Source organism: Lontra canadensis, unplaced genomic scaffold, assembly GCF_010015895.1.
Source record: "Lontra canadensis isolate GAN:19392208 unplaced genomic scaffold, GSC_riverotter_1.0 scaffold18, whole genome shotgun sequence".
NCBI lineage: Eukaryota > Metazoa > Chordata > Mammalia > Carnivora > Mustelidae > Lontra > Lontra canadensis.
Window position 1 is genome coordinate 12857446 of NW_022631012.1, and position 27123 is coordinate 12884568.

The 27123-nt window shown below is 37.5% G+C and overlaps 1 protein-coding gene across 3 annotated transcripts in view; it reads left to right on the forward strand.

The window, feature by feature from the left end:
- The window catches only part of TRAK2 (trafficking kinesin protein 2), a 62794-nt gene extending 36991 nt beyond the window's left edge, over positions 1-25803 (forward strand). For 2 of the 3 annotated variants that reach the window (XM_032860073.1, XM_032860074.1), the window contains 13 exons: positions 3805-3881; positions 5607-5723; positions 6693-6902; positions 7519-7597; positions 9243-9373; positions 9820-9894; positions 11403-11540; positions 14295-14374; positions 14676-14879; positions 16734-17032; positions 18585-18833; positions 21007-21112; positions 23884-25803. In XM_032860073.1, the coding sequence (XP_032715964.1) occupies positions 3805-3881; positions 5607-5723; positions 6693-6902; positions 7519-7597; positions 9243-9373; positions 9820-9894; positions 11403-11540; positions 14295-14374; positions 14676-14879; positions 16734-17032; positions 18585-18833; positions 21007-21112; positions 23884-24562 (2444 nt within the window). In that variant the 3' untranslated portion in view covers positions 24563-25803. The remainder of the gene's footprint in view (positions 1-3804; positions 3882-5606; positions 5724-6692; positions 6903-7518; positions 7598-9242; positions 9374-9819; positions 9895-11402; positions 11541-14294; positions 14375-14675; positions 14880-16733; positions 17033-18584; positions 18834-21006; positions 21113-23883) is intronic. The other variant, XM_032860075.1, reaches the window with a different exon arrangement.
- Positions 25804-27123: the final 1320 nt, after the last annotated feature.

The window sequence follows — 27123 nt, forward strand, 5'->3', positions numbered from 1 at the left end:
AATTACTTCTGGTTATGCTTTTCCTCAGGGTCTGCTCCCAAAAATTATTAATCTATACTGGCAGGAAAAGAAATATAACTGATAATGTTCAGAAAGCAGTAGCTGTAAGTCAGATCATGGAGGTTAACATATTTATATTTCCTCTCAGCCAGTTCCACAAAATAATTAAGTCATATGCCCCAAGACATCTATTGAGTAGTATCTGTGCGAGTATTGAGAAAATTGTCTCACTCATATCATTGTATGTAGGGCTTAATTCTCCCCTGGAACCCTGTTGAGTAAGGCTGTCCCAGATAGTATAAATCACCAGACACCTTCTCTCTGTTCTCAGTGCTTTTGAAGGCCGTTTGTTGCATTGCAGAAGCATTCTCCACATTACAGCAGCAAGAGCGGCATCTTCGGGGTTGAAACCGGAAGTCCTGTCTGTAGTTACCAGGAGCTCTTGCGGCTTTGACTATGCCATGTGGGCTGTTGGTGTTTCATTTTTGGTTTTTGTTGCTTTGTTTTTGATTTTTTGCTGCAAGAGGGTTAGAGAGATTAGAAGTCTTCTTAAATTTCAGTAATTGTAAAAACTCTAGACCTTGAAAAGAGACACATGAGAGACCTATCAAGCACCATCTCATGACAGAGATATCAAAATGGATTAACATGGGCCCTTCCTATCCTGAAAAATATGTGAGGTTGAGTGGTCAATGGGAAATTATGAAGAGTTAGAACTTAAAGTAAGGACTGATAAAGTACTTATGTATATTTTCCCCCCCCCCGCCATATTTTTTCAGAAACATCAGGTTCTCCAAATCTTACACCAAAAATGTTGAACATTAATCAACTGCCTTTGAAAACCAACTTGCAAAATTGTTCTGTAAAAATGTTTATCATCTCCCCTAATATATAAAAATTTTTTAAGAGTTAGGAGTTTCCTGTCTGTAAACCAGGAAGGTTGCTAATTTCTATACTATGTAACATTTTTATTTTAACAGCTGAGAACTGACGGGAAGATAGGATTTGATAGAATTGATTATAATAAAATCAGTCTGCTTGGCTCTCCATTTTTGGTTACAGAGTTACAGAGCAGGATTAGTCTCTCACTTTGGCAGCATTTAATTACAATGCCTAAATGCCAAGAGAACACTTAAGAGATTTGCCCTGTACTTTTGGAATCTTCCAAGCAACGTATCTACCAAGAGGACTGTGTTAAGGAAGAGAAAACAGAACTGATGAGCCTACAAGGAGGAATCGTTGCATTTCTATGTGCTTTGCAACTGACTGACATTAATTGAGCTGCTCTGTGCAATTGAGGTGGCCCAGCTTTGGGGCTCAGTAGCTCAGATAGACACTATTCCACAGACAACAAAAATTGGAGAATTATGGTTGCCTTATCTAACTTCTTTGCCGTAATAAATATTTAAGCATTTGAAAATTCATTTTTGTTTTTGAAAGCTCTGAACAAGAGCTGCTATTTTTTGATTGCAAAGATAACATTTATTCTTCATGGAAAATTTAGCAAAAGATTAAAAAAAAAAAAACCAAGAGATCAACCATAATCCGTACCCAGAGATAACCACTATGATATTTTAACGTGTATCCTTCTAGCCTCTCTTCTATATCCATATGTATACAAGAGATGGTCACAATTTTAAAACAAAATTGGGATCTGTGTTGTTTTGTAACCTGCATTCGCAGATGGATACTGGTTATTTCATCAGATAAAGGCCTTCTGATCCCGGTGGGACTGTGACAGGAACAGCAGCATGGTGGTGCAAAGAGCCCATTACTGAGAATGAGCAGACCCAGGTTTTTTTTCTTAATGACCCTGTGAGATGGAAGTTGTTACCTCATTATTATTCTCACTGTTATTCGTTTCTCCTCATTAAAACATCTTTTATTCTAAACATCTCTTTTCTGTATTACTGTGTCCTTTATTTTCTCTTCCCCTTTCTTCATGTGCGACTTTTAACTCATGGGCTCCTTATTACAGCTTAATTTACTTCAAAATAAATTTACCATTTTACCTTCAACTCTGGTCAGTCTTGTCGTATCGACTATATCATATATTGTTCTGGTTAGTTTTATAAAAACTGTTTTTAACTGAGTTTCTAGGATTCCTGGTTCTTGCTTCGAGTGTTAACTTCTGAATTGGTAGTTTTCATTGCTAGCTCCCCGTCAGAACCCCTGGGTGTCTCTCACTTCCTGCGTGTGCCCTGGGGCTTCTGCAAATCAATTAAATTAGAATCTAGAGATAGGACCCACCACCCTAGGTTACATTTAACTTTGCAACCATTGGCTGGTTTTCTATAATTAATTTAGAACATAGATACGATTTGATGTTTTTGTCTCATTTTACTGAGGCCAGACCTCACACGGTAAGTAAATTGTGAAGATTCCTTTGGCCCCAAAGCCTGTTTCTCTTCCTCCTGTGGTTAAATTGTGGAGCCAGTTTTTCTACTTATAAATATAGATGCTTTGGGGGTAAAAATGTTTCTTTCCAGATCTTTTTAGTTTCTATCTCCTATTACTATTAATCCAGCACTTTGTTTTACTTTTAGCTAGGAATAAGATGTCATTAATAATTAAGTTCCAGGTAAGTCCCAGATTCATTTTAAGGAGTTTTGCTAGAAAGGAAAATAAAAAGCTCAAATAAAAGTAATACATGTCCTGGGGCTCCTGGGTGGCTCAGTGGGTTAAGCATCTGCCTTTGGCTGGGGTCATGATCCCTGGGTCCTGGGATCGAGCCCCACATCGGGCTCCATGCTCAGTGGGGATCCTGCTTCCCCCTTTCCCTCTCCCCCTGCTTGTGTTCTTCTCTTGCTGTATCTCTCTCTGTTAAGTAAATAAATAAAATCTTTTTTTTTTAATCCCTCTTTTAGTATGCAACGTTAGCTTAAAAGGGTATCGCTTATTGTGACTGTGGAATCATTGGGGTCATGCTAGTCATTCTCTTTGGAGCTATACTATTCAATGCATTGACAGTTCCTGAATTTAATGCAGAAATCCTGGACTTGAATTATGCAAATAATAATATAATATACAGTTTCTCTTAAAGATTTATTTATTTATTTATTTATTTGACAGCCAGAGATCACAAGTAGGCAGAGAGAGAGAGAGATGGTGGGCAGAGAGCCCAATGTGGGGCTCGATCCCAGGACCCTGAGATCATGACCTGAACTGAAGGCAGAGGCTTTAACCCACTGAGCCACTTAGGCACCCCTATAGTTTATTTTATAGTAGAGACCAACATATGGTGGCAATTTTCATAAAGTTTTTAATTAAGCCAAAAAAGATTATACTTCATAACAGAACTACAAAAAGGCCTACAAGTCCATTCCTTATTTATTGATATTAGCTCACATAATAGGTGATCACAGATATTCAACATAATCACAACAGAATTCTAATTAAATATGTTTGTAATAACACAACCCCTCACTAACTTACCCCTTGGGAACTTTGGGCCGTGAAATAATCGGTGATTTAATCCATTCTTCTTCAGGCCCACAGTCTTTAGTGTGAGTGGACCAGAGTTCTTATTGGAGGAGAGGAGATAGTTAGGAAGTGGCTGCCTTATGATAATTTGAGAACTTCCTTAATTCATTGTATGATATACATTTTGGTTATAATTATTGGTCTATTTCCTGAGTGTCTAATACATAAACATTTCTTTTCTTCTTTCACATATATTTTTATTCCCCTGAATGACATTTTGTAAAAGCCTGGGTTTGTTGTTGTTATTTTTCAACTCTTACAAATATTTAAAACTTTCTTATATTTCCAAATACTATAAACAGTTGTTTTTAACTGTCTTAGTTCTAGGCACAGACAGAGTGGAGCAGATGACCAAAACTTACAATGATATCGACATGGTCACACACCTCCTGGCAGAGGTAAGAATAGATCTTCTCTTTCTGTGGCACTAAAACTGAACAATCATTTAAAATCTGTCAAGGTTGGGGATCAAATAAAAAACAGTGATATCTTTGCTCTGGGTTATTTTGTATAAGGTTGTTATAAGTGGACAGACATTACCAACTGGCATTCCAAAGTAGAATGGCTCCTGGAGTTTATTGTTAGGAAGTTGCAGAGGGTTTAATTTTTGTTGTTATAATGGTGCTGGCTTCCCTATCCCTATCTTAAAAAAGGAGTTTTATTTTGTTTTGTTTTGTTTAATAAATCCTTGCTATTTCCCTGCAGCAGAGGTGCCCATTCAGGGATAATCTCCATTGCAAATCAGTACCAGCAGTTCACAGCATCTTCCCTTTTTTTTTAAATTTATTTTTTATTTATTTTTTTTATTTAAAAGATTTTACTTATTTGAGAGAGAGAGAGAGAGAGAGAAAGCGCACAAGTAGGCAGAGAGGCAGGCAGAGAGGAGGGGGGAAGCAGACTCCCTGCTGAGCAGAGAGACCGATTCGATTCGGGGCTGGATCCCAGGACCCTGGGATCATGACCCGAGCCAAAGGCAGATGCTTAACCCACTGAGCCACCCAGGCGCCCCAGCATCTTCCCTTTTTTACTTTCAGTTCGGACTGTTGTTTGAGCTCAGTTTGTCTATGACATTTTTGACATGTGCCATGTTTCTCTTCCGGCTGGCATTCTTAGAGGTGTCTCAGTATATGTCACCTTCAGTTGATCTTACAGAAACTTTCTCTTCGAAGTACCCTTCTCCCCTCTCCCTGCAGCTCCCCAGAACGATGTTGTGTATGCCACTTAGCCTATACTGGCAGTGAGATAAATGGGCCTTGAAAGTTTGGAGATAATTCATCCACCTGTTTTCATATGTTTTAGAGCAAAAGGATAGAAGCTTAATTTTATTTACAGTGGTTACTGTAAGTGGAATCCATGCTCGTACGTAAGGCAGCTAGATGTGTATTGACAGTTTCTATCACAGAATACTGTCCTCACCACCACCACGTAGGTGGTATTCCCGCATGCTTGCTGTGTATCATGTCTACATAGGAGTAACTCTTGCTTGGCTTGGCTTTTCTGTAGGCCTCCCTGCGCCATTACCACCGACTTCTTTATACTCCTTTCTTCATGCTTTAGCAGAACCTGTAGCCTCAGAACTTCTACTCTGTCAACCCCTCTTTTATCTCACATTATCATTTTTGCAGCAATTGACAGTACGGTTCTTGGTTATGCTTTCCTTTAAGCCTCTGGCTCTGAATACATTGAGACTTTGCCCTCACTGGAACTGTCGTCATCATACATACTATATCCTTACTGTGCATAATAGGCAAATGCATTCAGCAAATATCTGTTGGGCTTTCACTGTGTGCCAGGCCCTCTCTTCATTTTTTAAAGACCGTATTGATTTTTTAATTTCCCCAAGTCATAAGTTTAAAGGTTGGGTTGTTTGATTCTAATCGGGTGATGAATAAATCTCACTTGAAAAGAAATACAGTCTTGCATTTATAACTCTGTGGCCACCCATTTGGCCAACATATATTAAACACCACCAGTGTGTCAGGCCCTTATTTGTGATATCTGGACACTAAAATAAATCTTGATGCTTTCCAGGACATTGTTTTTGAGTTTAGGGAAACTGAAGAATTTCTAAACTACCATTTAATTTTGTTTGTACTCAAAAGATGTGTTTGGTGTTCTAATAGAGAGATCGTGATCTGGAGCTAGCTGCTCGAATTGGACAAGCTCTCTTAAAACGGAACCATGTCTTGTCTGAGCAGAATGAAGCTCTGGAGGAGCAGCTGGGACAAGCCTTTGATCAAGTAAGTCTTTGATCAAGTATTTGTAGCATGAAATAATTACTTGTTGGGCAATGAAGAAATTTATTTTCTGGGTGCCCCTGAAGTGGTAACAGTAGGTAGGTAAATAACACCAGCTCACCTTGTCTTTGTTGGTGGCCATTGAACCAACCAGTAGAGAAATGAAGTGTTATTGTGCAGAGGTGAGCTCATGGGACTCGACCTTAGTCAAGATAAAAGCCTATGTTCAGTACCTACCAAACATGAGGCACCCTGCTTAGATTCTAATACTTTTTCCTCCTCCCTTTATGTAGACTTTCTGTGTGATCTTACCTTAAACTTATTTTTTAAAATAACCCTGAATAATAGATATTCAAATGAGGTATCTTTATTCAAAAATCCAAACAAAAGGAAAAGGTGAAGAAATTTATTTCGTGTAATAAATATTCTTTTGTGAGAACTGATTTATTGTTAACTTGGATGGTTACATTTAAAATTTCCTGTAATTTGTTATTTTCTGGTTTCATTTATATTTTATAAATGCATTATATTTAATAACATTTGAACCTTTAAGTTGAAAATATTTATTTTCTAAAACTAAAGTTAGGAAGTCATGCAGTGTTATACTTAAAAGCTTAAATGAGACTTTGAAGGAAGGGTCTGTTGTGACCTTTGAAGGGTTTTTAGTTTTGTTTTGTTTTTAAGTGTGAATGTATCATCTTATGTGAAATTTTCTTCCCTACATTCTTATTATATTGAATATAAAAATTGGCTTCTCATCTAGCACAGAAAAAGCTATATTGGTTGAGTTAATGCTCTAACATTGTATCTTAGAAAGTATCTGAAATTTGTTATTCTCTTTTTAAAACTTTAGTCAGTAAAATCTAGCAACTGATTTTATGGATTTTATTTTGTGGTAAGAAACAATTGCTCCATGAAATAAAAGCAGTGTTACACGGAAACATCTTATAGATCAAACCCTTTGATGTGCAGGTTAATCAACTGCAGCATGAGCTGTCCAAGAAAGATGAATTACTTCGAATTGTCTCTATTGCTTCTGAAGAGAGTGAAACGGATTCCAGCTGTTCTACACCCCTCCGGTTCAATGAGTCCTTCAGCTTATCCCAAGGTTTGCTACAGTTGGACATGCTGCAAGAAAAACTCAAGGAATTGGAAGAGGAGAATATGGCTCTTCGATCCAAGGTACATACCCACTTCCCCACTAATTCCCACTTTCCTTTACCTTTACATTTAGGTCCATGTAGCACTGAGGTAAAATATGGCATAACTAAGGATTTGCTATTGACATTCCAATTAGGGGGTGACAGCCAAAGCATGTGTATTTGTCTTTCATTGTCACTTAGATCCCATTCATTGATGAGTAGATAATAGCAAGCTGATCGATGAGATAGAGAAAGCCACAGCATGGTATAAATGTCTTATGGAGTTTACACAAAATAACTAAATAATGACAACTGTGATAAGAACTATGTTGGAAAATTACAGGGTTTCCTGAACTTGTATAACGGGGGGAAATCAGAGTCCTACCTAATAAGTAAGTGACTTTTTAGCAGAGGCTAGGGATTAGTGAGGCAGAAAAGTATGGAAAAGGGGAGTACAAGGGGGGAATGAGTAGGCATGTGCAAAGGCCCTGAGAGGAGTAAGGGGAAGATATTTGTCATATCCTGTCCCATAACTTTATTTTAGATAAAACTTTTTGGATTTTGTCTTTCCTTCAAATGAGAATTAAAGGTTTTTAAAGTTAATACTGTAAAGTCATTGGAAGATACTATCACAGACTGATTTTTTTTTCTTGAAGGCTTGTCACATAAAGACAGAAACTATTACCTATGAAGAGAAGGAACAACAGCTTGTCAATGACTGTGTTAAAGAACTTCGTATGTATTAACACATTTTATTTCATAGTTTTTGGACAGTTCTTTGGTGGTATATCACCAACTCAGAAATTAAATCAGTGGTTTCAGTAGAGGCATCTCAAGAAATAATTTTTAGGGGTGCCTGGGTGGCTCAGTGGGTTAAGCTGCTGCCTTCGGCTCAGGTCATGATCTCAGGGTCCTGGGATTGAGCCCCGCATCGGGCTCTCTGCTTGGCGGGGAGCCTGCTTCCTCCTCTCTCTCTGCCTGCTTGTGATCTCTCTCTGTCAAATAAATAAATAAAATCTTTAAAAAAAAATAATAATAATTTTTAAAGGTTACTGAAAATCTTGGAATATCACATTGAGCCCACAACTCTAAACAAAACATCATATGTACTTTTAAGAAATATCTTTATTTCAAATTGCCATTATCATTAAAGAAGGACCTAGATTTCTATCAATTATAGCACATTAGAGTGAAAGGAATTGAGGCTTTTATTTTGTCGATGAGGAAATAGTCCTATAGACGATACAAAGAATATGGTTTGCCAAAGTTAGAAAACTGATAAGTGTCAGAGCCAGGGCTGAAATGATGGCATAAAACTTGACATTTAATGAGTATTTAAGTGCCAGCTATATGTCTATAACAATGTATTTTGGTTTGATATTGTTGATTAAAAATAATTTGTAAAAATAAATCAGCTAGAAAAAGGCTTTACTAGAGAAAGATACCCAATTTCTCTATAAATATATAACCTTTTATGTTGAAAGAGAAGATAGGAAATGTCATGCCTGTTCATCTGGGCCGTGGGCGTCAGAATGAGATAGCTTAGAATGACAGTGTTAGAGAACCAGAAAAAATGTCAATTGAATCTTCTCCATCAGAGCTCCATCATGCAACCTTTGTGCGCTAAACACCAAAGAGGAAATGACTTGCCCACCAGCTTAGATCCCAGTCTTCTGTCTCCTAATTGCCATCCTTTGAAATGTTATAGACCTTCAATTTTTAAATAGTTTCATATAACACTGAGAAATAGTTTTGCCACTTGTGTTTGATGTCTGAGTTTTTATAAGCAAAATTTCCTTCTTCCATGGAATTCTAAAGGTTCTATTTTATGTGCACGTAAGAATGCTAGGCTCTAGGGATTGCTTCCGAGGCTTTGCTTGATTTGCTAGTTATCCTGGAAAGTCTGTCTTGTACAGAAGCATCTCCATAGCTTTGACAGATTGTGACTGTTTCATTTGGAAATGTTCCTTTGTTAGATTTGTTAAGTTTAATTTTCGTTGCTTGTGGGAAATTATTGATGTCCCTGAAGAGTTCTCAAACACATATATGAGGTGATGTCTTGGTACTTCAGAACATATATAATCCACCTCTTTTCAGCCTTCAGAAAAAGATTGAGACAAAACTTTGCGCTTGCTTGCCTTTATAAGTCATCTCTTTTGGCTTCATTGCCTCCTATCCAGTCCTCCACATTGGCCTATTTCAGAAGACCCTTTATTTTCTTCTACTCGATTATCTGGGTTTATTTCTTAAATTTATGTTACAAATCTATTTGTAATATACTCCAGTGCTTGTTATAAAATAGGATTTAGCCTACAGGACATAGTTTGCCAACCCTTACCCTCCATTTATATTAATTTTGAATTTCTCTTTTGTTGCCCAGGTGAAACAAATGCTCAGATGTCCAGAATGACTGAAGAACTGTCTGGGAAGAGTGATGAACTCATTCGGTACCAGGAAGAGATCTCCTCTCTCTTGTCTCAAATTGTGGATCTTCAACACAAAGTTAAAGAAGTAGGTTCATTCATTCATTCAACAGATGTTTGTTTGGCACTAGGCTCATACCATGCCCTCTGCTAAGTGCTAGATACATTAAGCAAAGTAAGCGTGCTCCCTACCCCTTTACAGTGCTATAGTCCGACTGCTGGGTGTAGGCTTTCTCGTCACAAAATATATGAATAACTTCTTCCAAGTTACTATTTCTCTCTGTCAAGTAGGGTTATATTTTCCTTAGAAAACTATGATATGAATTAGTGACTCATGCTCATTGACCTCTGAACATCTTAATTAAGAGTTTATATTCTGCCCATTTGTTGCTCTTATTTGGCTTCTGAAAGGTTAGATTTTATAGGCTTCTGGACCTTACCCCTGAGAGATACTCTTAAGATGTCTTTTAAAAAGGTAGAGTAGCCCATATGTTATATTGGAAGGCTTATTTTTCTCTTTTAATATGTTATTAGCATGTGATTGAGAAGGAGGAACTGAGACTTCACCTACAAGCTTCCAAAGATGCCCAAAGACAGCTGACAATGGAGGTAAGCAGCTCTTCCTTTGTCTTGTGCAATATTGTGGGGGAGGAAGAAATAGTTTCTTTCATCTTAATGACCAAGAATGATTAAAAGTGATTACCAGATTTTATTTTATTTTTTATTTTTTTAAGATTTTATTTATTTATTCGACAGACAGAGATCACAAGCAGGCAGAGAAACAGGCAGAGAGAGAGAGGAGGAAGCAGGCTCCCTGCCGAGCCGAGAGCCCGATGCGGGGCTCGATCCCAGAACCCTGGGACCATGACCTGAGCCGAAGGCAGAGGCTTTAACCCACTGAGCCACCCAGGCGCCCCAATTACCAGATTTTAAATAACAACAAAAGAATAAGATTAAATTTTGAGATCTAAGAAGTAAAGCAATTTAAAGGTTCTGTCCCTAAAATTAATAACATGACATCTTTCTTGATTAATAGAGAAAATCTTATCTTTTGTAAGATTCTTTAGGCATATGTGACCCTTTTACTAGTCTACCTTAATCCAATAGTTTTTAAAATAATTTCTTATGATAAGTGTTTTTGCAGATATGTCAGGAGAAACACCAAAACTCTTTTACTTTTTATTTATATAAAAATTCTGTGTATTAGATATAATTTGGTGGTCCCCTAGCATACACTAAGAATCACCTGGCAAAATTAGTTATAAATGAGATTCCCAGGCTCAGTTGCCAAAAGCTTCCAGTAGAGTAGTTTTATAGTAAAGGTCTAGAATCTGCATGATTCAGTCCACATACCACACTTGAAGAAATTTTTGAAGTTAAAATGTACTCTGAAAAAGGGCACCTGGGTGGCTCAGTCAGTTGAGTGTCTGCTTTTGGCTCTGGTCATGATCCCAGGGTCCTGAGATCCAGCCCCACATTGGGCTCCCTACTCGGTGGGGAGTCTGCTTCTCTCTTTCCCTCTGCCCCTCCCCACTGCTTGTGATTTCTCTCACTCTCTCTCTCTCTCTCAAATAAATAAATAAAATAAAATCTTTAAAAATATATATATATTCTGAAAGTTATATACTCTTTTACCATGCTTGTGTACCTAGCTATATAAAGAAGATTCTGAAACAAGGGAGGAGAAACTATTTGTTTGGGATGATTGAGCACCCTGACAATGTGTATAATACTTTATAGACTTGATCTTATCATTTCAGAGTGACATATAAAAATATGCACTATTATTATTAATGTTATTATATTGTTATAATATAATTATATATAATGATATTATATATAATTATATAATTATAATATATTATATATGTTAATATAATAACATTATGCTAAACCTAACTTGACCCATAGCTATTATTCCTCTATAAGATTGTGTGTGTGTGTGTGTGTGTGTATACACACTCTCCTTGCTTAGTTTGTTTTAGGGCTTTTCTGTTGAAATGATATTCACAAAGTTATCTAGCCCTCTGGATAAAATTAATCCCAGTGCGGTTTATTTTCCCCATTATCATGTTGAGAATATAGTAAAGTATACCAATTACCATCCTTTTTTTCAGCTGCATGAGTTACAAGACAGGAACATGGAGTGTCTGGGAATGTTACATGAATCCCAAGAGGAAATAAAGGAACTTCGAAGTAGATCTGGCCCTGCTGCTCATCTCTACTTGTCACAGTCATATGGAGCTTTTTCTGGGGTGAGTTTTCTGGGGCATATGTTACTTGTTTAAGGAAGCTTGCTTAAGTTTAGATTGTTCTGAGAGTGATATGGTTTCTGGTGTTATAAAGTATCTTGAGAAGAAATAACATGGTTTATCTTTGTTTCTGGAATTCATTTATTGATTTAGGCCTTGATTTACATATTTACATCTACCTTAATACTCTTATTTATTGCAACCTTTCTTCTAACAGACAACCATCCAGTTTATTGTAATGTATAAGATACACCCTAAGGCAATTAGGTTTAGGTCTGTGTACCAAAGAGCTACTTAAACTTGGGTCATCCTTACCCTAGGCCCACTGATTCAAATAGAACTCTGAACATCTAAAACCTCTTTCCACAGATCTTGAGTTTCTTGATATATTAACTCCAATTAGAGTGTAAGCACCATGAGGGCAGGATTCATGTTTGTTTAATTCATCACTATACAGTATTTTTTGGTTTAAAGAAATTAATGAAAACTTGTGAGTTTATGCCAAAATCTGTAATACTGGTTCAAAGAATTATTTTAACAGTCTAGTTCATAAATACTTATAAGCAATACTGTAAATTTTTTTTAAATCAAACTATACAGTAGATTTTTTTTTTAAATATATGAGCAGGATTTTTGTTTTTTAGCTTTTTATTTTGAGATAATTTTAAACTTAGACTGATACTGCAACAATAGTACAAAAATATATCGTCTCATATATCCTTTACCTAGATTCCTCAGTTTTTTAACATTTTACTACGTTTGCCATATCGTTCTCTTATTTTTTTTTCTGGGCCACTTCACAGTAAGTGACAGATAGACCCTATTAACTCCTAATACTTCAGTGTGTATCTACTAAGAATAAAGACACTCTCTTATATAACCATACTACAACTGTCAAATATAATTTGTCAATGACAGGAAATTGTCATTGATATATAATACTATCATCTCATCCACAGAGCCCATTTAAATTTTGCCAGCAGTCCCAACAATGTCCTTTGAAGGATATGTTGCATTTGGTTGTTTCAACTGGGGACACTTGTTCTGTCTCTGCTTGCCTTTCATGACCTTTATAGAATGTCCTCAGTTTGGATTTATCTGAGGTTTCCTCATGATTAGATTCAGGCATTGTATTTTTGGCAGAAATATTGCCATGCTCTTCTCAGTACACTGTAATAGGAGGCTCACATTGTCTATTTAATCCCATTACTGAGGATGCTAATTAATTTTGATCACTAAGTTAATGTTAGCATCTGCCAGCTTTTCCCACTCTAAAGTTAATCAATGCTAATTGATAGTTAATTAATGTTACTAATTAACTTTACAATGATGAAAATTGACAGATGCTAGTTTAGCCAAGTGGTCAAAGTTACTCTTTTATGGGAAGATACTATACTTTGAGACTATTTAAATATCCTGTTTTTCTCAGCAAACATTTATCCACTAGTTTTAACACTCAGTGGTAGTTTATATCTAACTCAGTTATTACTATGATGATTGCCAAATGGTGATTTTCTAATTCCATCATTTTTTTGACATTTATTAATCGACATTCTTTAGTCAGAGCCTTTCTGTGTCATTTATTCATTCATTTGTTTGTTTGTTTGTTGGTGTTGGGGGGGTGCATAGAGAAAAGCTTAAGCAGGTTCCACATCCAGCATGGAGCCCGACACAGGGTTTGGTCTCACAACCCTGAGATCATGGCCTGAGCCAAAATCAAGAGTCAGACGCTCAACCAACTGAGCCACCAAGGCCCCCCATTTCTGCCTCATTTATTTATTCATTTGTTCATTTAGCTATGTCCATGTGGACTCTTGGATTCCTATTTTAGTTAGTAGATCATAATCTGTTATTACTGTTTTTTTTATTTTGATACTTGTTATTTAAATTGTTCCAGATATGGAGCAAATTTTCCAGATATGGCCAGGGATATCCTTTAAAACTTATCTTATCTTTTCCTGTCCCAGTCCTGGAATCAGCCATTTCTCCAGGGAGGTCTGGTTAGTTTTAGAATTCAAGATCTGGTCCTATGTATCCATTGCCATTAGAGTGTTATTAGGTCTAGGCCTGCTCGGCAGATAGAGCTAGGAAATATATGTGCATTCATACATGTACACCCACTCAAACACATCAATATCTATGTCTCCATCCATATTTATGTTCTTCTATCTCTATATATTTAAAAGCATGAGTTCACACCAGTGTCTCCGGTTCTAGTCCTTGTCAGCTCAGCTTTGCTGAGCATGGCACCCATGCTAGCTAGCTGAATCCTCATCTCTGACCAGAGAAAGGGGGAACTTGCTTATTTTGCCTTGGATGTTTTTTCTACATTTTAAAGCTATACATGTTTATCATAGGAAAGTTAGAAATTAAAAGAAGCAAAAAGAAGTTATGAACTACCATCAAATCCAAACTTCCAGAGAATCATTATTGGCATTTTGGTTTATAGCTCTTCAGACCTTTTGTTTTTTGTGTCTCCCTATGTAATATTTTCTATTTATCATGTTGGTTTTTTCCACTGTTCTCCTAAAAATACATCGTGAAAAAGAAGTTGGTTCTTGTTAAAACTTATTCTTGTAAAAAGTAATATCCAAAATATCTCTTTTTTCCTTGCCTTTTGCCCTGTGACTATTTTCTTCTGTTTTCTTTTATTCTAACACCAGATGTATTGGATTCTGGAGACTCTATTAATTAATTTAAGGGTAATTCATTTCTCCTTACATAATCATTATAGGAATCTCAAACTCTTTTTCTTAGGAATCTTTGGCAGCTGAGATTGAGGGGACCATGCGTAAAAAGTTGAGTTTGGATGAGGAATCTTCTCTCTTTAAACAAAAGTAAGTATAGATCACATTCATTATTCCCCAGGCATTGGGATGCAATTAAAAAGAAGCCACAGTCCTAAGTGATAGGTATTTTGAGATTCAATTGTGAATCTGCTTAGTATTCAAGGTTTCGTTCATAGTGCTCACATCTGTAAGAGCACTCTCTTGTCCTGAAGTTTACTTTCTAATAATTTCTCCTAAAGTTTAGAGGCTAGTCAAGGTGGCTTTATTTTTAATGAATTGCATATACATGTCTCTTCTAAAGCACTCCAGTGACGGGCAGTGGCAATAATGAACGCTTCTCTTTTGACAGAGCCCAACAGAAAAGGGTATTTGACACTGTCAGGGTTGCCAATGACACACGGGGCCGCTCCATCCCATTTCCAGCTCTGCTACCCATTCCAGGGTCCAACCGTTCAAGTGTCATCATGACAGCAAAGCCTTTTGAGTCCGGTTTACAACAAACAGAGGACAAAACACTCCTGAATCAGGGGAGCAACTCAGAAGAAGTTTCAGAGTAAGAAACATAGATCATGGCAGTGATTCTGTAATTTTTATAACATTGATATACCAGATGCACATACTTACATTCCAGCATTGTTCTGTGCTATTCTAAGGAGGTTCTAGAACTGTCAGTTTTTCATTCAGTAATGATGTCCTACGGCATTATTTGTAGGACAGATCATTGACTTCATAAAAGTTTTTAGAGTGAAAATGCTGCATTTAATTAAGTACATTCAATATGGAACTTGCATTGAACTATAAAATTCTTTACTACTTTTTTCTTTAGTATGGCATAGTGTGAGTCTAAATCTTCACGTTCTGAGTCAGATTTGTTTGAATCTTTAGGTCATTGGCAGTCATGCATAGCATCAGATGACACTGATGACCCATTCTCATTATCTCAAGTGCTTTGGTGCCTTTAGGGTAAATCAAAAGCTTGAGTAACTATTGAGGAAAACTAGGTCGCTCTTAATTTCCTCTTTGTTTAAGCTTAGATTTATTTCCAGTTTTCATTAATTCATCTTACTGAATTACGTACATGTAACTAGAGTTTAACAGGATCACTGGAAAGTCAGCAGACTTTTGAAAGGTAGATGTTTGGCATCTGAGAGAAATCTTTCCTAATGCAGAAATTGATCCTAGAACATACCAAATACATAAGAAGTACTAGCTGTTATCAGTAGTACATGGGGTAGAGTTCTTAGCATTAGTGAACACTTAATTGTGGACTAGAAGCTAAATATTGGTTAATCCTGGCAATAATCACCCTGTAGTGTAGGTACTATATCTTTTCAATGTATAGTTTGAGGGAAGTGAGGCTTAAGTCATTTTGTAGCTTGCCCATTATCACTTCACAGAAGGGTATTGGTCATACTTCTGTAAACTACAGGTTTGGTCCATGGGTGCAATTTGTTTAGTCCAAAAATAAAAATACCTTGTGTTGCGAAAAAAAAAAAAAAGAAATAGAGAAAAAGACCCATCACCTTGGATTTTTCTTTTTGTCTTTCAGTTTGTACCCACAGTAGCTTTAAGTGGCAATGTCAGTACTGTGTCATTGTACACAATTACCTTAGGAGATGAGCAAACAGTTCTTTGTGAATTCACGTCTAGTAGCCAGGAGCTCCTGTAGCTTGGCTTGGTACTTTTTCTTTTGATATCAATTGTAAGAAACCTCTAATTTCAAAAATATTAAAAAGTGAGCAAATATATTCATAGAACTATGAAAATGTAGTATTTACAAATCTTGGGGTTTTTTTTTAATGTTCTGCAATATTCATAGAGGATGGCATATCATAGTTTAATGGGTAGAATTTTTTTCTCTCTTAGTAGTACATAAAATAAAGCAATAGTACCTCTTAGAATCAGTGGTATTATAGATTCACTGCAATATATAGTTTACTTTTCCGGCTGCCTAAACTAAATTTATAGATAGTCATAGCTGTAGTTTCATAAATTAGGTGGCTATACTTATCATGGTGACCACTGAGGAATGTTTACAATTCTCAAATCAGTATATTATACACCTGAAACTAATATAAAATTGTATGTTAATTATACTTCAATATAAAAATTAAATGAAATAGAAAAGTTAGTAAACATAAAATAAGTATATATTTGCTTGCCAGAAGTTTCTTGAAATGATTTGTAAAAAAGATATATAGTATTTGTGATTTGGTTTGTATAGTATTAGTGATAATGGGCAAGCTACAAAATTTTGGTTTGTTATTATTTCTGTATTCTTGGGTTCCAAGAAAAAAACACTATGATTTTAAGATCAGTCTCTTAAACATTCACCATTGTAGAAAAGAGAAGTCTAGGTTGTGCTTATCACCCTTACAGATCTAGTCAGTGAATGATTTTCCCATAGGAACGTTCAGAAGGTGGGTCAACCAGGACCGTCTGGAGATAGCGATTTGGCTACAGCATTGCATCGCCTTAGTCTGCGGCGACAGAACTACTTAAGCGAGAAGCAGTTCTTTGCTGAGGAATGGGAGCGGAAGATCCAGGTTCTGGCAGACCAGAAAGAAGCGGCCAGTGGCTGTGGTACCCCCACAGAGAGCCTTGCCTCTCTATGCACTGACCAGTCGGAGATCACAGACTTCAGCAGTGCCAGTTGCCTTCGAGGTTTTATGCCTGAAAAACTACAAATTGTCAAGCCCCTTGAAGGTAATAAATCAGTAAGGGCCATTCTTTTTTTTTTTTTTTTTTTTTATTAAAGATTTATTTATTTGACAGACAGAGATCACAAGTAGGCAGAGAGGCAGGCAGAGAGAGAGAGGAGGAAGCAGGCTCCCTGTCAAGCAGAGAGCCCGATGCGGGGCTCGATCCCAGGCCCTGGAGATCATGACCTGAGCCGAAGGCAGAGGCCCAACCCACTGAGCCACCCAGGCGCCCCAGTAAGGGCCATTCTTAAGCCATGTTGCTTATTAGCCTTTCCCTTTCCTGGAATTGAACTTGTATTGTAATTATAAGAGGACTATGCGCAGGAGATGCCTTTATTACCCCTAAACCTCATTTGTGTGGCTTAAGGTTATTAGGGTACTTTGTGGAAAAAGAATGAAGAGATCTGCTTTCTCCAAGTCATCAGCCATCGGTGTTTTTTTAATATAAATGTGAGGAAGGAGGAGCATCCTTTCCTGTCCTTACCTGAGATATATCATTGATACAGTTTTCATGGTAAAATAAATGGGATATGATAAATAAATAAAAATAATATAGATGTAATACTTCATCTCTACCTTCCTTTTCAAAAAAGAGTTCTTTACCTAGGAAGTGTCATTTACTTCGAGACATGTAGGTCCTGGTTGGTTTGGTGTTTTGTTTTGTTTTGTTTTGGGTTTTTTGCCAGTTTTGATCATTTCCTTTCAGTTTCTTTTCCCTTCTAAGACAGAACTTGAATTCAAAATAAATTTGTTTTAAGGAACCCTGATTACCTTCAAATGATTCTGTTATCATAAAGGAATCTGCCTTAGACGAATCTGAGTAGGTGATCGCTGAAGACCCCTCAGACTCAAGGGTTCTGTAAGTTAGTTTCACTCAGATACTTGTCAGAGTTGCCCACTGCAGGGTGAAATGTGTGTAGTGACGTAATTGGACGGTGCGGGTGCAGGTGCTTGGCCTTTCACCAGGTTTCTTAGACAGGAACCACGGGGATATATCCTGCTTTTAGCATCTCCTTCACTTCCCTACTCTCCCTGGAGAGCCTGGGGAGAGGAGAGTCAGGAGCAGGGTGGGAAAGAATACAAAAAAAAAAAAAAAAAAAAAACAGCGAAATTCAGGTGTCTTTCAATCTAGAAGCCTGGCTTTTGACTTCGAAGTTCATAAGCATAGTTTTCAAGCCAAGGAAGTATTGATTTTTGTCACCTGGGACGATCCAACCCCACCTCCAGGGCACCTGTCTTCCTTCTCCTCACTGCTTCAGCATCCTAGTTCCCACTAAGGCTGTTGCCTTGGCTTTTTCACCCCTGCTTTTCTCAGCTTTCCTTTTGAAACAGTAAGATTATTATCCAGACCTTTAGCATCTTGTAACAGAGAACTTCATATAAATTTTACTGAAATATTAAGACTAAATAAGTCGTTTTATTATTATCCTTTTTGGCACATACGACTTTAGCCTCTGTTTCAAGATCGAATATTTGTGGGAAATTTAAAACGTGCCTTATAAGGTTTTGTTGTTGTTGTTGTTCTTTGGTTTTGGCTTCTGCTCTTGCACATTCAGGATCACAAACTTTGCACCACTGGCAGCAGCTCGCCCAACCGAATTTAGGAACCATTCTTGACCCACGACCAGGTGTCATCACTAAAGGTTTTACCCAGTTGCCCAAGGACGCCGTCTATCACCTCTCGGATTTAGAAGAGGATGAAGAGGAAGGTATCACTTTCCAAGTGGAACAGAAACCTTCAGTATCCAGGCCAGTAACAGGAATCTTCCTTCCAGCCATTTCTTCAGCTAGTGGTCCAGTTACAGGTAAGAACAGTGCTCGGTGGGGTGTGATCAGGGAATTCTGCATTCTGATTTCCAGAAGGGCCACTGGACCACGTCTACTTAATTAATCAATTATTAATGATTAATTATTAGTTAACAATGGTTGATTAATAATTAATAAAGATCTAACTGGAATGCACTCAATCTTTTTTTTTTTTTTAAAGATTTTATTTATTTATTTGACAGAGAGAGATCACAAGCAGGCAGAGAGGCAGGCAGAGAGAGAGGAGGAAGCAGGCTCCCTGCTGAGCAGAGAGCTCAATGCGGGGCTCCATCCCAGGACCCTGAGATCATGACCTGAGCCGATGGCAGCGGCTTAACCCACTGAGCCACCCAGGCGCCCCAATGCACTCATTCTTTAAAGAGAAGAAAGATCTGTAGCATCAGTGGCCTTTCTCATCCTCCCCACCTCTTAGCCAGCCTGAGTCAGAGAAAGATCAGTTCAGTCAGTGGTTCCTAAGCCCTTTGGGCCAGGATCTCTTTATACCCTTAGAAATCATTGAGAATTCAGGACAGCTTGTCTTTGTGGGTTGTATCTATTGATATTTACCATACTGGAAATCAAAACTGAGGAGGAACCAAAATATTTATTAACTGATTTAAAAATAATAATTACATGTTAACATAAATAATGTGTTTTATGGAAAGTAGCTGTTTTCTTTGAGAAGAATGGTTTTGTTTTATAGTTTTGCAAGTCACTGATTTATAGCTTAAAAGAAGATGGCTAGATTTTCATACAGCTTCTGTATTAAGTTTGTTGTCATATGTTGCTTCATTTAAAGAGTATGAAGGAAATGCAGGCTCACACAGATCTGTAGTCGTGAAAGGAGAGAGTATTTTAATAGCCTCTTCAGGTATTTGTGGATAATTCTTTGATATTACAGCAAAACTTGGTAAGTGGTCGTTTCTTTAAGCTTTATAGCAATATGGAATCCAAAAACCTACCAGTGAACTTTTCATACTTAGTTACAAAATCTGTGGGTCTATCCTATACTCTGAATGTATCTTTTACCCATGCATGATTTTATAATATCACGCACTTGTCATTTGGAAAATATTGGTTCACTGAGTTATGCAGATCTTCCAAATCTTAATGTATTTCATTATATAATATATTAAAATATATTAATATCACCACATAGCTCATCAGATAAATCTTTTTAGTATTAGGAAGCTTTAAAGCTCTCAATGGTGGATAGCAGTGCTCCAGAACTCCACTTGAAAGATGAAATTTTGTCACTGACAGCAAATCCTGTAAACTATTTTTATTGAAAAGATAGGCTCACTACCTTCATTTCTAAAATTTCTGCCAGACAGTCAAGTCTGAATAACCATAGTTTGTTAGCTGTTCTTTCAAGTAAAACTGGTGTTGGAAGAAAAAATTTCAACTCCGTTGCCCGTGTGCGTTTCCTTTTTAGATAACCATTGTTATCTTGGTATGCAGTGGAGTGCTTAATGCTCACTTCCCCTTTAATCACACAGAATATTAAGAAACAGGGTCAAGATTTAGTAAGTAGTTTTTATTGCTTCATCAAGGACATTCTTATGTGAATCTGGCTTTTTTTTTTTTTTTTTTTTTTTTTACTCTTGTGGGTGGGCAGCCGCAAAGGATGTTAGCAGAGCTCGCTATAGCTTGGTGCCATTGCTTTGATTGGTGCTAAGGAGGGAGCAGTTTTGCTTAGCATTGCTCCTGCACTAACAGTGCAAATGCCAACCCAGTCAAAACGGCAGATAACATCTCAGCATTGCTGTGCAAGTAGTTTTGACCTGTGACCTGTGGATTCCCACAGGGTCTGCAGACCACACTTTGAGAACTATTAGAAGTAGATGGTTTGGCTAGGAAGACTGAATGACTAGATCTTGTTGGGGATAGGGTGGAGGGAGGGGAGATTAATGTATTTTTTCAGAATATGTTTTTCTCTTATTTCTAACCTATTTTTAATACTTTTGAATTACACTTTTAAAGTATTGAAGGATTCAACTATATACTAGCCAGCTGATACTAATACAATATTTATGTATATTTCATTTCAAATTTGGTGATTTTTGTACAAAAGACCTTGACTAATGCTTAATTAATAAATAATGATGAATGTTTTACATCATTAACCTAGTCTTTCAATTTTGTTTGATTCCATTAAAATCTCTACTTCAGTTGCAACCTCAAACCCAGGCAAGTGTCTGTCATGCACAAACTCGACATTCACCTTCACCACCTGTAGGATATTGCATCCTTCTGATATCACTCAGGTTACCCCCAGGTAAGGGGTCTGGGCAATTTGAGGCCTAAAACTTATTTCATTAATATGTGTTCGTGAATTGATTTCAAAAATTACTTTCATTTTAACTCCCAGAATTTTAGTTAATGTTCTGCGATCATTTGTCTTTAGGATATTTTCGCATTGTATCTTCTCCTTTGATCATTGTAACTCTTTGAAGTTGGCAGGGCAAGTGAGTATGTGTTGTGTAAGTGAAAAATGGAGGCATAGATAGTTTAGGTGACTGGTCCAAAGGCAGAGGTACCAAATGACCCAGCTGCTCCTGTACCCAGAGGAAGCTAAACCACAAGAGTTGAGGGAACAGTCCTCAACACAATACTACCTGCACTTGTTTTTTGGGGGTTTTTTTTTTGTTTGTTTTTTTAAAGATTTTATTTATTTATTTGCCAGAAAGAGAGAGCACATAGGCAGGGGGAGCTGCAGGCAGAGGGGGAAGCAGGCTCCCCACTGAGCAAAGAGCCCAGTGTGGGACTCAATCCCAGGATCCTAGCTAGGATCATGACCTGAGCCAAAGGCAGACGCTTAACCGATTGAGCCACCCAGGCTTCCCAGACTGGCCTCACTTCTGACACTACTTGCAAGTTCTGCAAGTTCAAGGTGTTCCCAAAACCACTGTCTGGTTTGATAATTTGCTAGAAAGATCACAGAACTCACTGAAAGCCATTATGCTCGTGGATGCTGTTTATTATAGGAAATGGTTACAAGTTAAAATTAGTCAAAAAGAGACATAGGTCAGAGTCTGGGAGGGTTCCTTATTCTTAGGATTCATTATTTTCCTAGCACTGATGTGTGATAGTACATGCAGAGTATTGCCAGCTGGGAAAGCTCATGCAAGCCTCAGTGTCCAGGTTTTTTATCGAGGTTTCAGAGCATAGTCATGATTGATTGATTGACTGATTGACTGATTGCCTGTATAGTTGAGCTCCCCTCCAGGTCCACTGACCTAAAGCCCCCACCCTAAATCACATGGTTGTTCTCTTGGGCATGACTGACCCCTACCCTAAAACTGTTGGATGTGGCCAGGCTCACCCCAAGATCTAGTATGGCCTGCCTTCATCCTAAACAAATATGTGTGTATCAGACACAACATAGATTACCTCCCAGAAGCTGAGGGCAAAGGCCAGAACCCTCTGGGCAAAGCTGTTATTTTTGTCCTACCGATTCCCAAAAGAATTTAAGGTGGTTTTCAAAGGTACATGCGACATTGGGATAATGTTAACTAGGAGTAGCAAAGAAAAACGAAGCACAGAGGAATCAAGAGTAAGGATATAAAATGGGTAAAAGAATAAAGCTAGTATACAGGTTGTAACATAAAGTCTTAGATACTTGCTAGTGTGAGCCATATATTTGAGTCTTAACTTTCTAACTGCCAATGTGGAGGGAAATAAGATTATGATTCACAATGTATGTAAGAGCAAATCAGTTATTTAGGGAAGCATTTGGGTTTCACCCGGTAAAGATCTCAATAAAGTCACCCGGTAAAGATCTCAATAAAGTCTGTGATGAACAGGCATGTCTTTAGTTTTTCTACATTGTTCTTATGTCAACAAGATTGCAAGTTTTGTAAACTTGGTTCTTGGGAGGACTCATTACAGGTTGATACTATACGAAGTGTACATTTTGGGAAAAGACAGTTTGTTCCACAGTTAAGTAGGAAATGGGGGTGGAAACCTGGGAGTATAGCTGTAGGCTGCATCACATTAGAGGTTCTTACTTGGATTTCTTTAACTACAGAGTCAAACTTGTTTGTTCTTTGTTTCTTTCATACCAATTGGTACTTCAGAAAGTTTATTTATTAACATGTTTTCATAATAACTTTGTTAATAATCATTAAAAATTTTGTAATCTTGATATACTGAGTATTCTGTGTTTAAATGAAAGTTTATCTATTAAATACTGGTAACATTTGCTCAAGGGAGGGAAATTGGCAAAAGAAGTTCCCTCTCTGCTCTGTCACCATTTCCTTGAGTGCCTAATTTCTTAGGTTTTTTTTTTTTTTCTTTCTAACAAAACACAGAATAAGGAAGTTTCTAATGGTTGTCAAAGCTTTTAATTATTTTTATTTTCCCACAAACACATGTTCGAAGTCAAGAAACATTTATCAAGTTAAGAAAAATTTGTTTCATGGATATTCTTATACTATGACTGTTTGGAATTAACGTTCTTGAAAATGGAAGTTTTAACAATTTCAACTTTTATGAGTTCTTAATAATATAAAATTGAACGATTAAAAAGATTTCTCCTTACAAGAGCATCTTAGGTTTAATATAAAGATTATATTTTCTAAAAAAAAGTTGGACAATTATTTACTCATGGATTATTGTCTCTGGTGTATTTCACTTTATGGAATGAATATATAAAAATAAAAATTTCTGGCTATTTTCTGTAATATTTTAATTTCTTTGATTTCTATCATAAAATTTATTCATATTCCCAAAGACATATATTTTAAGTTATAATTTAAGAAGTTTTCTTAGAGTAAACTTTCTATAGCCTATGAAAAGAAGTATGTTTCAATGAGTTTAGTGAGTTAGTTACAAATTACAGATAATTAACCAATCAAATCACTGAAGTTAACATATCAAAATTCTCATTCAGATCTTTCCACAGAGTACACTTACTGATGTATTGCCTGTTGCTCTATATTTACTACAGATAGCTAATGTAGTTACTTTAAATGCTGACTTGGAAATTACTTTTTATTTTTAAACACTCTCTCCTGCTTTCTTTCTTTCTTTCTTTTTCCCCCAAAGCTCTGGGTTCCCTTCATTATCCTGTGGAAGTAGTGGGAGCAGTTCATCAAACACAGCGGTGAATTCTCCTGCTATGTCCTACAGACTCAGCATTGGTGAATCTGTTACCAACCGACGAGATTCCACTATAACCTTCAGTAGCACCACGAGCTTGGCCAAACTTCTACAAGAGCGAGGCATTTCTGCTAAAGTGTATCACAGCCCAGTTTCAGAGAGCCCCCTCCTCCAACCTATCCCTAAAGCCCTGGCTATTCCTTCGACACCACCAAATTCACCATCTCACTCACCTTGCCCTTCTCCTTTGCCCTTTGAGCCTCGAGTGCATCTCTCCGAAAATTTTTTGGCCTCCCGACCAGCCGAAACATTCCTCCAGGAGATGTATGGTTTGAGACCTACCCGGAACCCTCCTGATGTTGGCCAGTTGAAGATGAACTTAGTGGACAGGCTGAAGAGACTGGGGATTGCCAGAGTGATCAAGACCCCTAATGCACAGGAAAATGGAAGAAGCCAAGAGGCAGAGATTGGTCTTCGAAGACCGGACTCTGCTGTTTATTTAAATTCAGGTAGCAATTTATTGAGTGGACTGAGGAGGAATCAGAGTCTTCCAGTCATGATGGGTAGCTTGGGCACCCCAGTTTGCACAACCTCCCCGAAAATGGATATCCTGAAGGAAGACTGAGGTTCAGCAGTTAACTGACCTCTTAGACAAGTTAACACATGAAGGATGGAGTTGCACTGATACCTGTAGTCTGGTCTGACTGAGAGACAAGGAATGTTGCAGATGGGTTGTGAATGTGGAAAGGGGAAAGTGGAAGAATGGAAACAGAATTGGGACGAGGCCCTAATGAATGAGGTCTAATTAACTGAAAGCATAAATGAATGGGTCATGAACGTTTGGAGGCAGATACAGAGGAAGGGTTTAATATACTTCTTCAGTTGGGTGTTCCTATCTTGAGAATAAAAAGTGACTGGACAATAAATTCAGTAATCTCAAAATATACCAGTTATACTGAACTTGCTAGCACATTTACTCTAGTAAGCAAAAGCAGCAAGAACCCAGGTTAGGAGATGGGAAGAAAAAGGGAGCAGCTTTGACCACTGCCTATAAAAAGCTGAACTGCAGGGTTGCTGAGCTAAGCCCCATCTGTTACTGAGACAAATGAGATGGCTCTTACGTTTTACCCTGTTAAGGTCTGCTTGAATTACATATCCATCAAATGGTATGTACACGGCAGTAGCAAGCAAGGAATTTTATCTTTTTCATAAAATCAGAGGAGTGGAAACTCCCTTTTGCTTTCTGTTTTCAAGCCTCTGAGCCACTGGGAGCCCAAATGCCACCCAAATTCCTTTTGTATTTGTGATAATAAAAGATCATTTTTAAATGTGTATTTTTATACAACACCTCCAAAAGAACAACATGAATTGGGGGTAGGAAGGATTTACTTTAAGAAGGAAAATATGGGTAAGTTGGAACCAAGGATACTTGTTTTCAGAATATTTCTTTTAGATAAAGACAGTGGCCAAGGCGTGTGAACACAATTACATGTCTTTATGTCCTTGGAGGCTGGAAGGGGTTAAACCAGAAGTGCAATCAATAGGATTTAGGGAATGTTGTGTATTTATGTCTGTACGTTTTTGCATAGGGAGAGTTAGTTGCAACTAAACTTTTTCCAAAGTGCTATGCATATTTTTTCATTGAAGATGATGTGTATTTGCACAAAAATTCTCAGGCATATTAAATTATTATAAGCTAAAGTAAAACCCAGGTGCTTGCTTTCAGATTGTGGTTTTTTTAATGTAAAATTAAAGCACATCAGCCTTTTTCTTGACCTCTGTAGAATTAGAGAATGAACGTTTTTAATGGGAAAGTCAAAGCTTTTGCTTTTTTTTCTGGGATTCCTCTTTTTTTTTTTTTTTTTTTTAACAAATTCTGTGAAGTGGCAAAGTGAAACTCTAGGTTTCTGCATTCAGCAGTGTGACACAAGGCCATGAACTGGGAAGAAACAGATCTGTTTCACTGCGTTGCCGATCAAGGTCTGTTCATCAGACGACATGGCTTTCTCTGCACAGTACAGTTCAGGAAAAAATACCATTATATGAAAGGCATGATGGAGAAGAGATGAGGGAGCGGGCTAATTATTTTGTTTTTGAAAGTGGGAGGCAAATTGATCTTTTTGGAGCCCAATTTGCAAATGTTTGGCTCATTTCTTCTGACTTAACTGGAAGACAGTTTTCTGGAGAATTCTTTTTTTTTTTTTTTTTAAGATTTTATTTATTTATTTGACAGACAGAGATCACAAGTAGGCAGAGAGGCAGGCAGAGAGAGGAGGAAGCAGGCTCCCCGCCAAGCAGAAAGCCCGATGCAGGACTCGATCCCAGGACCCTGGGATCATGACCTGAGCCGAAGGCAGAGGCTTTAACCCACTGGGCCACCCAGGCGCCCCTGGAGAATTCTTTTTTTTTCTAAAAACATTTTATTTATTTATTTGACAGAGAGAGATCACAAGTAGACAGAGAGGCAGGCAGAGAGAGAGGAGGAAGCAGGCTCTCCACAGAGCAGACAGCCTGATGCAGGGCTTGATCCCAGGACCCTGGGATCATGACTTGAGCCAAAGGCAGAGGCTTTAACCCACTGAGCCACCCAGGCGCCCCTTTCTGGAGAATTCTTGATAAGAGCCTTGCTCCTTTTGTTCCCATTGATACATCTGTTCTCATATTTAAGAGGGTCCTTCCTTTCCCCTCTCCTACACGAAGATGCCTCTCCTGCGTGTAGAGCTATGTGCCCAAAGGGGTACAAGAACCAACATGCATACAGTAGTAAGAATGTGTGAGTTTACCATGCTTTGTAGAAGCTTAATTAAAACTTTCCTAAATTTCTTAAAAACAAAAAGTGAAAGTGTCCTCTTCCCTTCTGTCAGTCATGCTGACGTCGGCCGACCTTCCACATACCACGTTCAGATGGATTCCAGCAGGTCCATAAGTGAATGTTAAGTGTCCCTGAATACAGTAGGCACTAACCAGAAGAATTCTTTGTTTAAAGATGTTTAAATTTCCAGAATATTCCAATTCATTTTTTTTTTATTGTATTTGAGCCTCTACTTCCCAAAGTGACTCTGGGGTGCTTATTTTAGCCAATTCTTAAAGCTTTTTATTTATTCTCTAAGAAAGTAATCTTCCTGTTGTCAATTTCTAAGAAACATCAGGAAGTAGAAAAATATAGGGCCAGAGAGTAGTACAAAG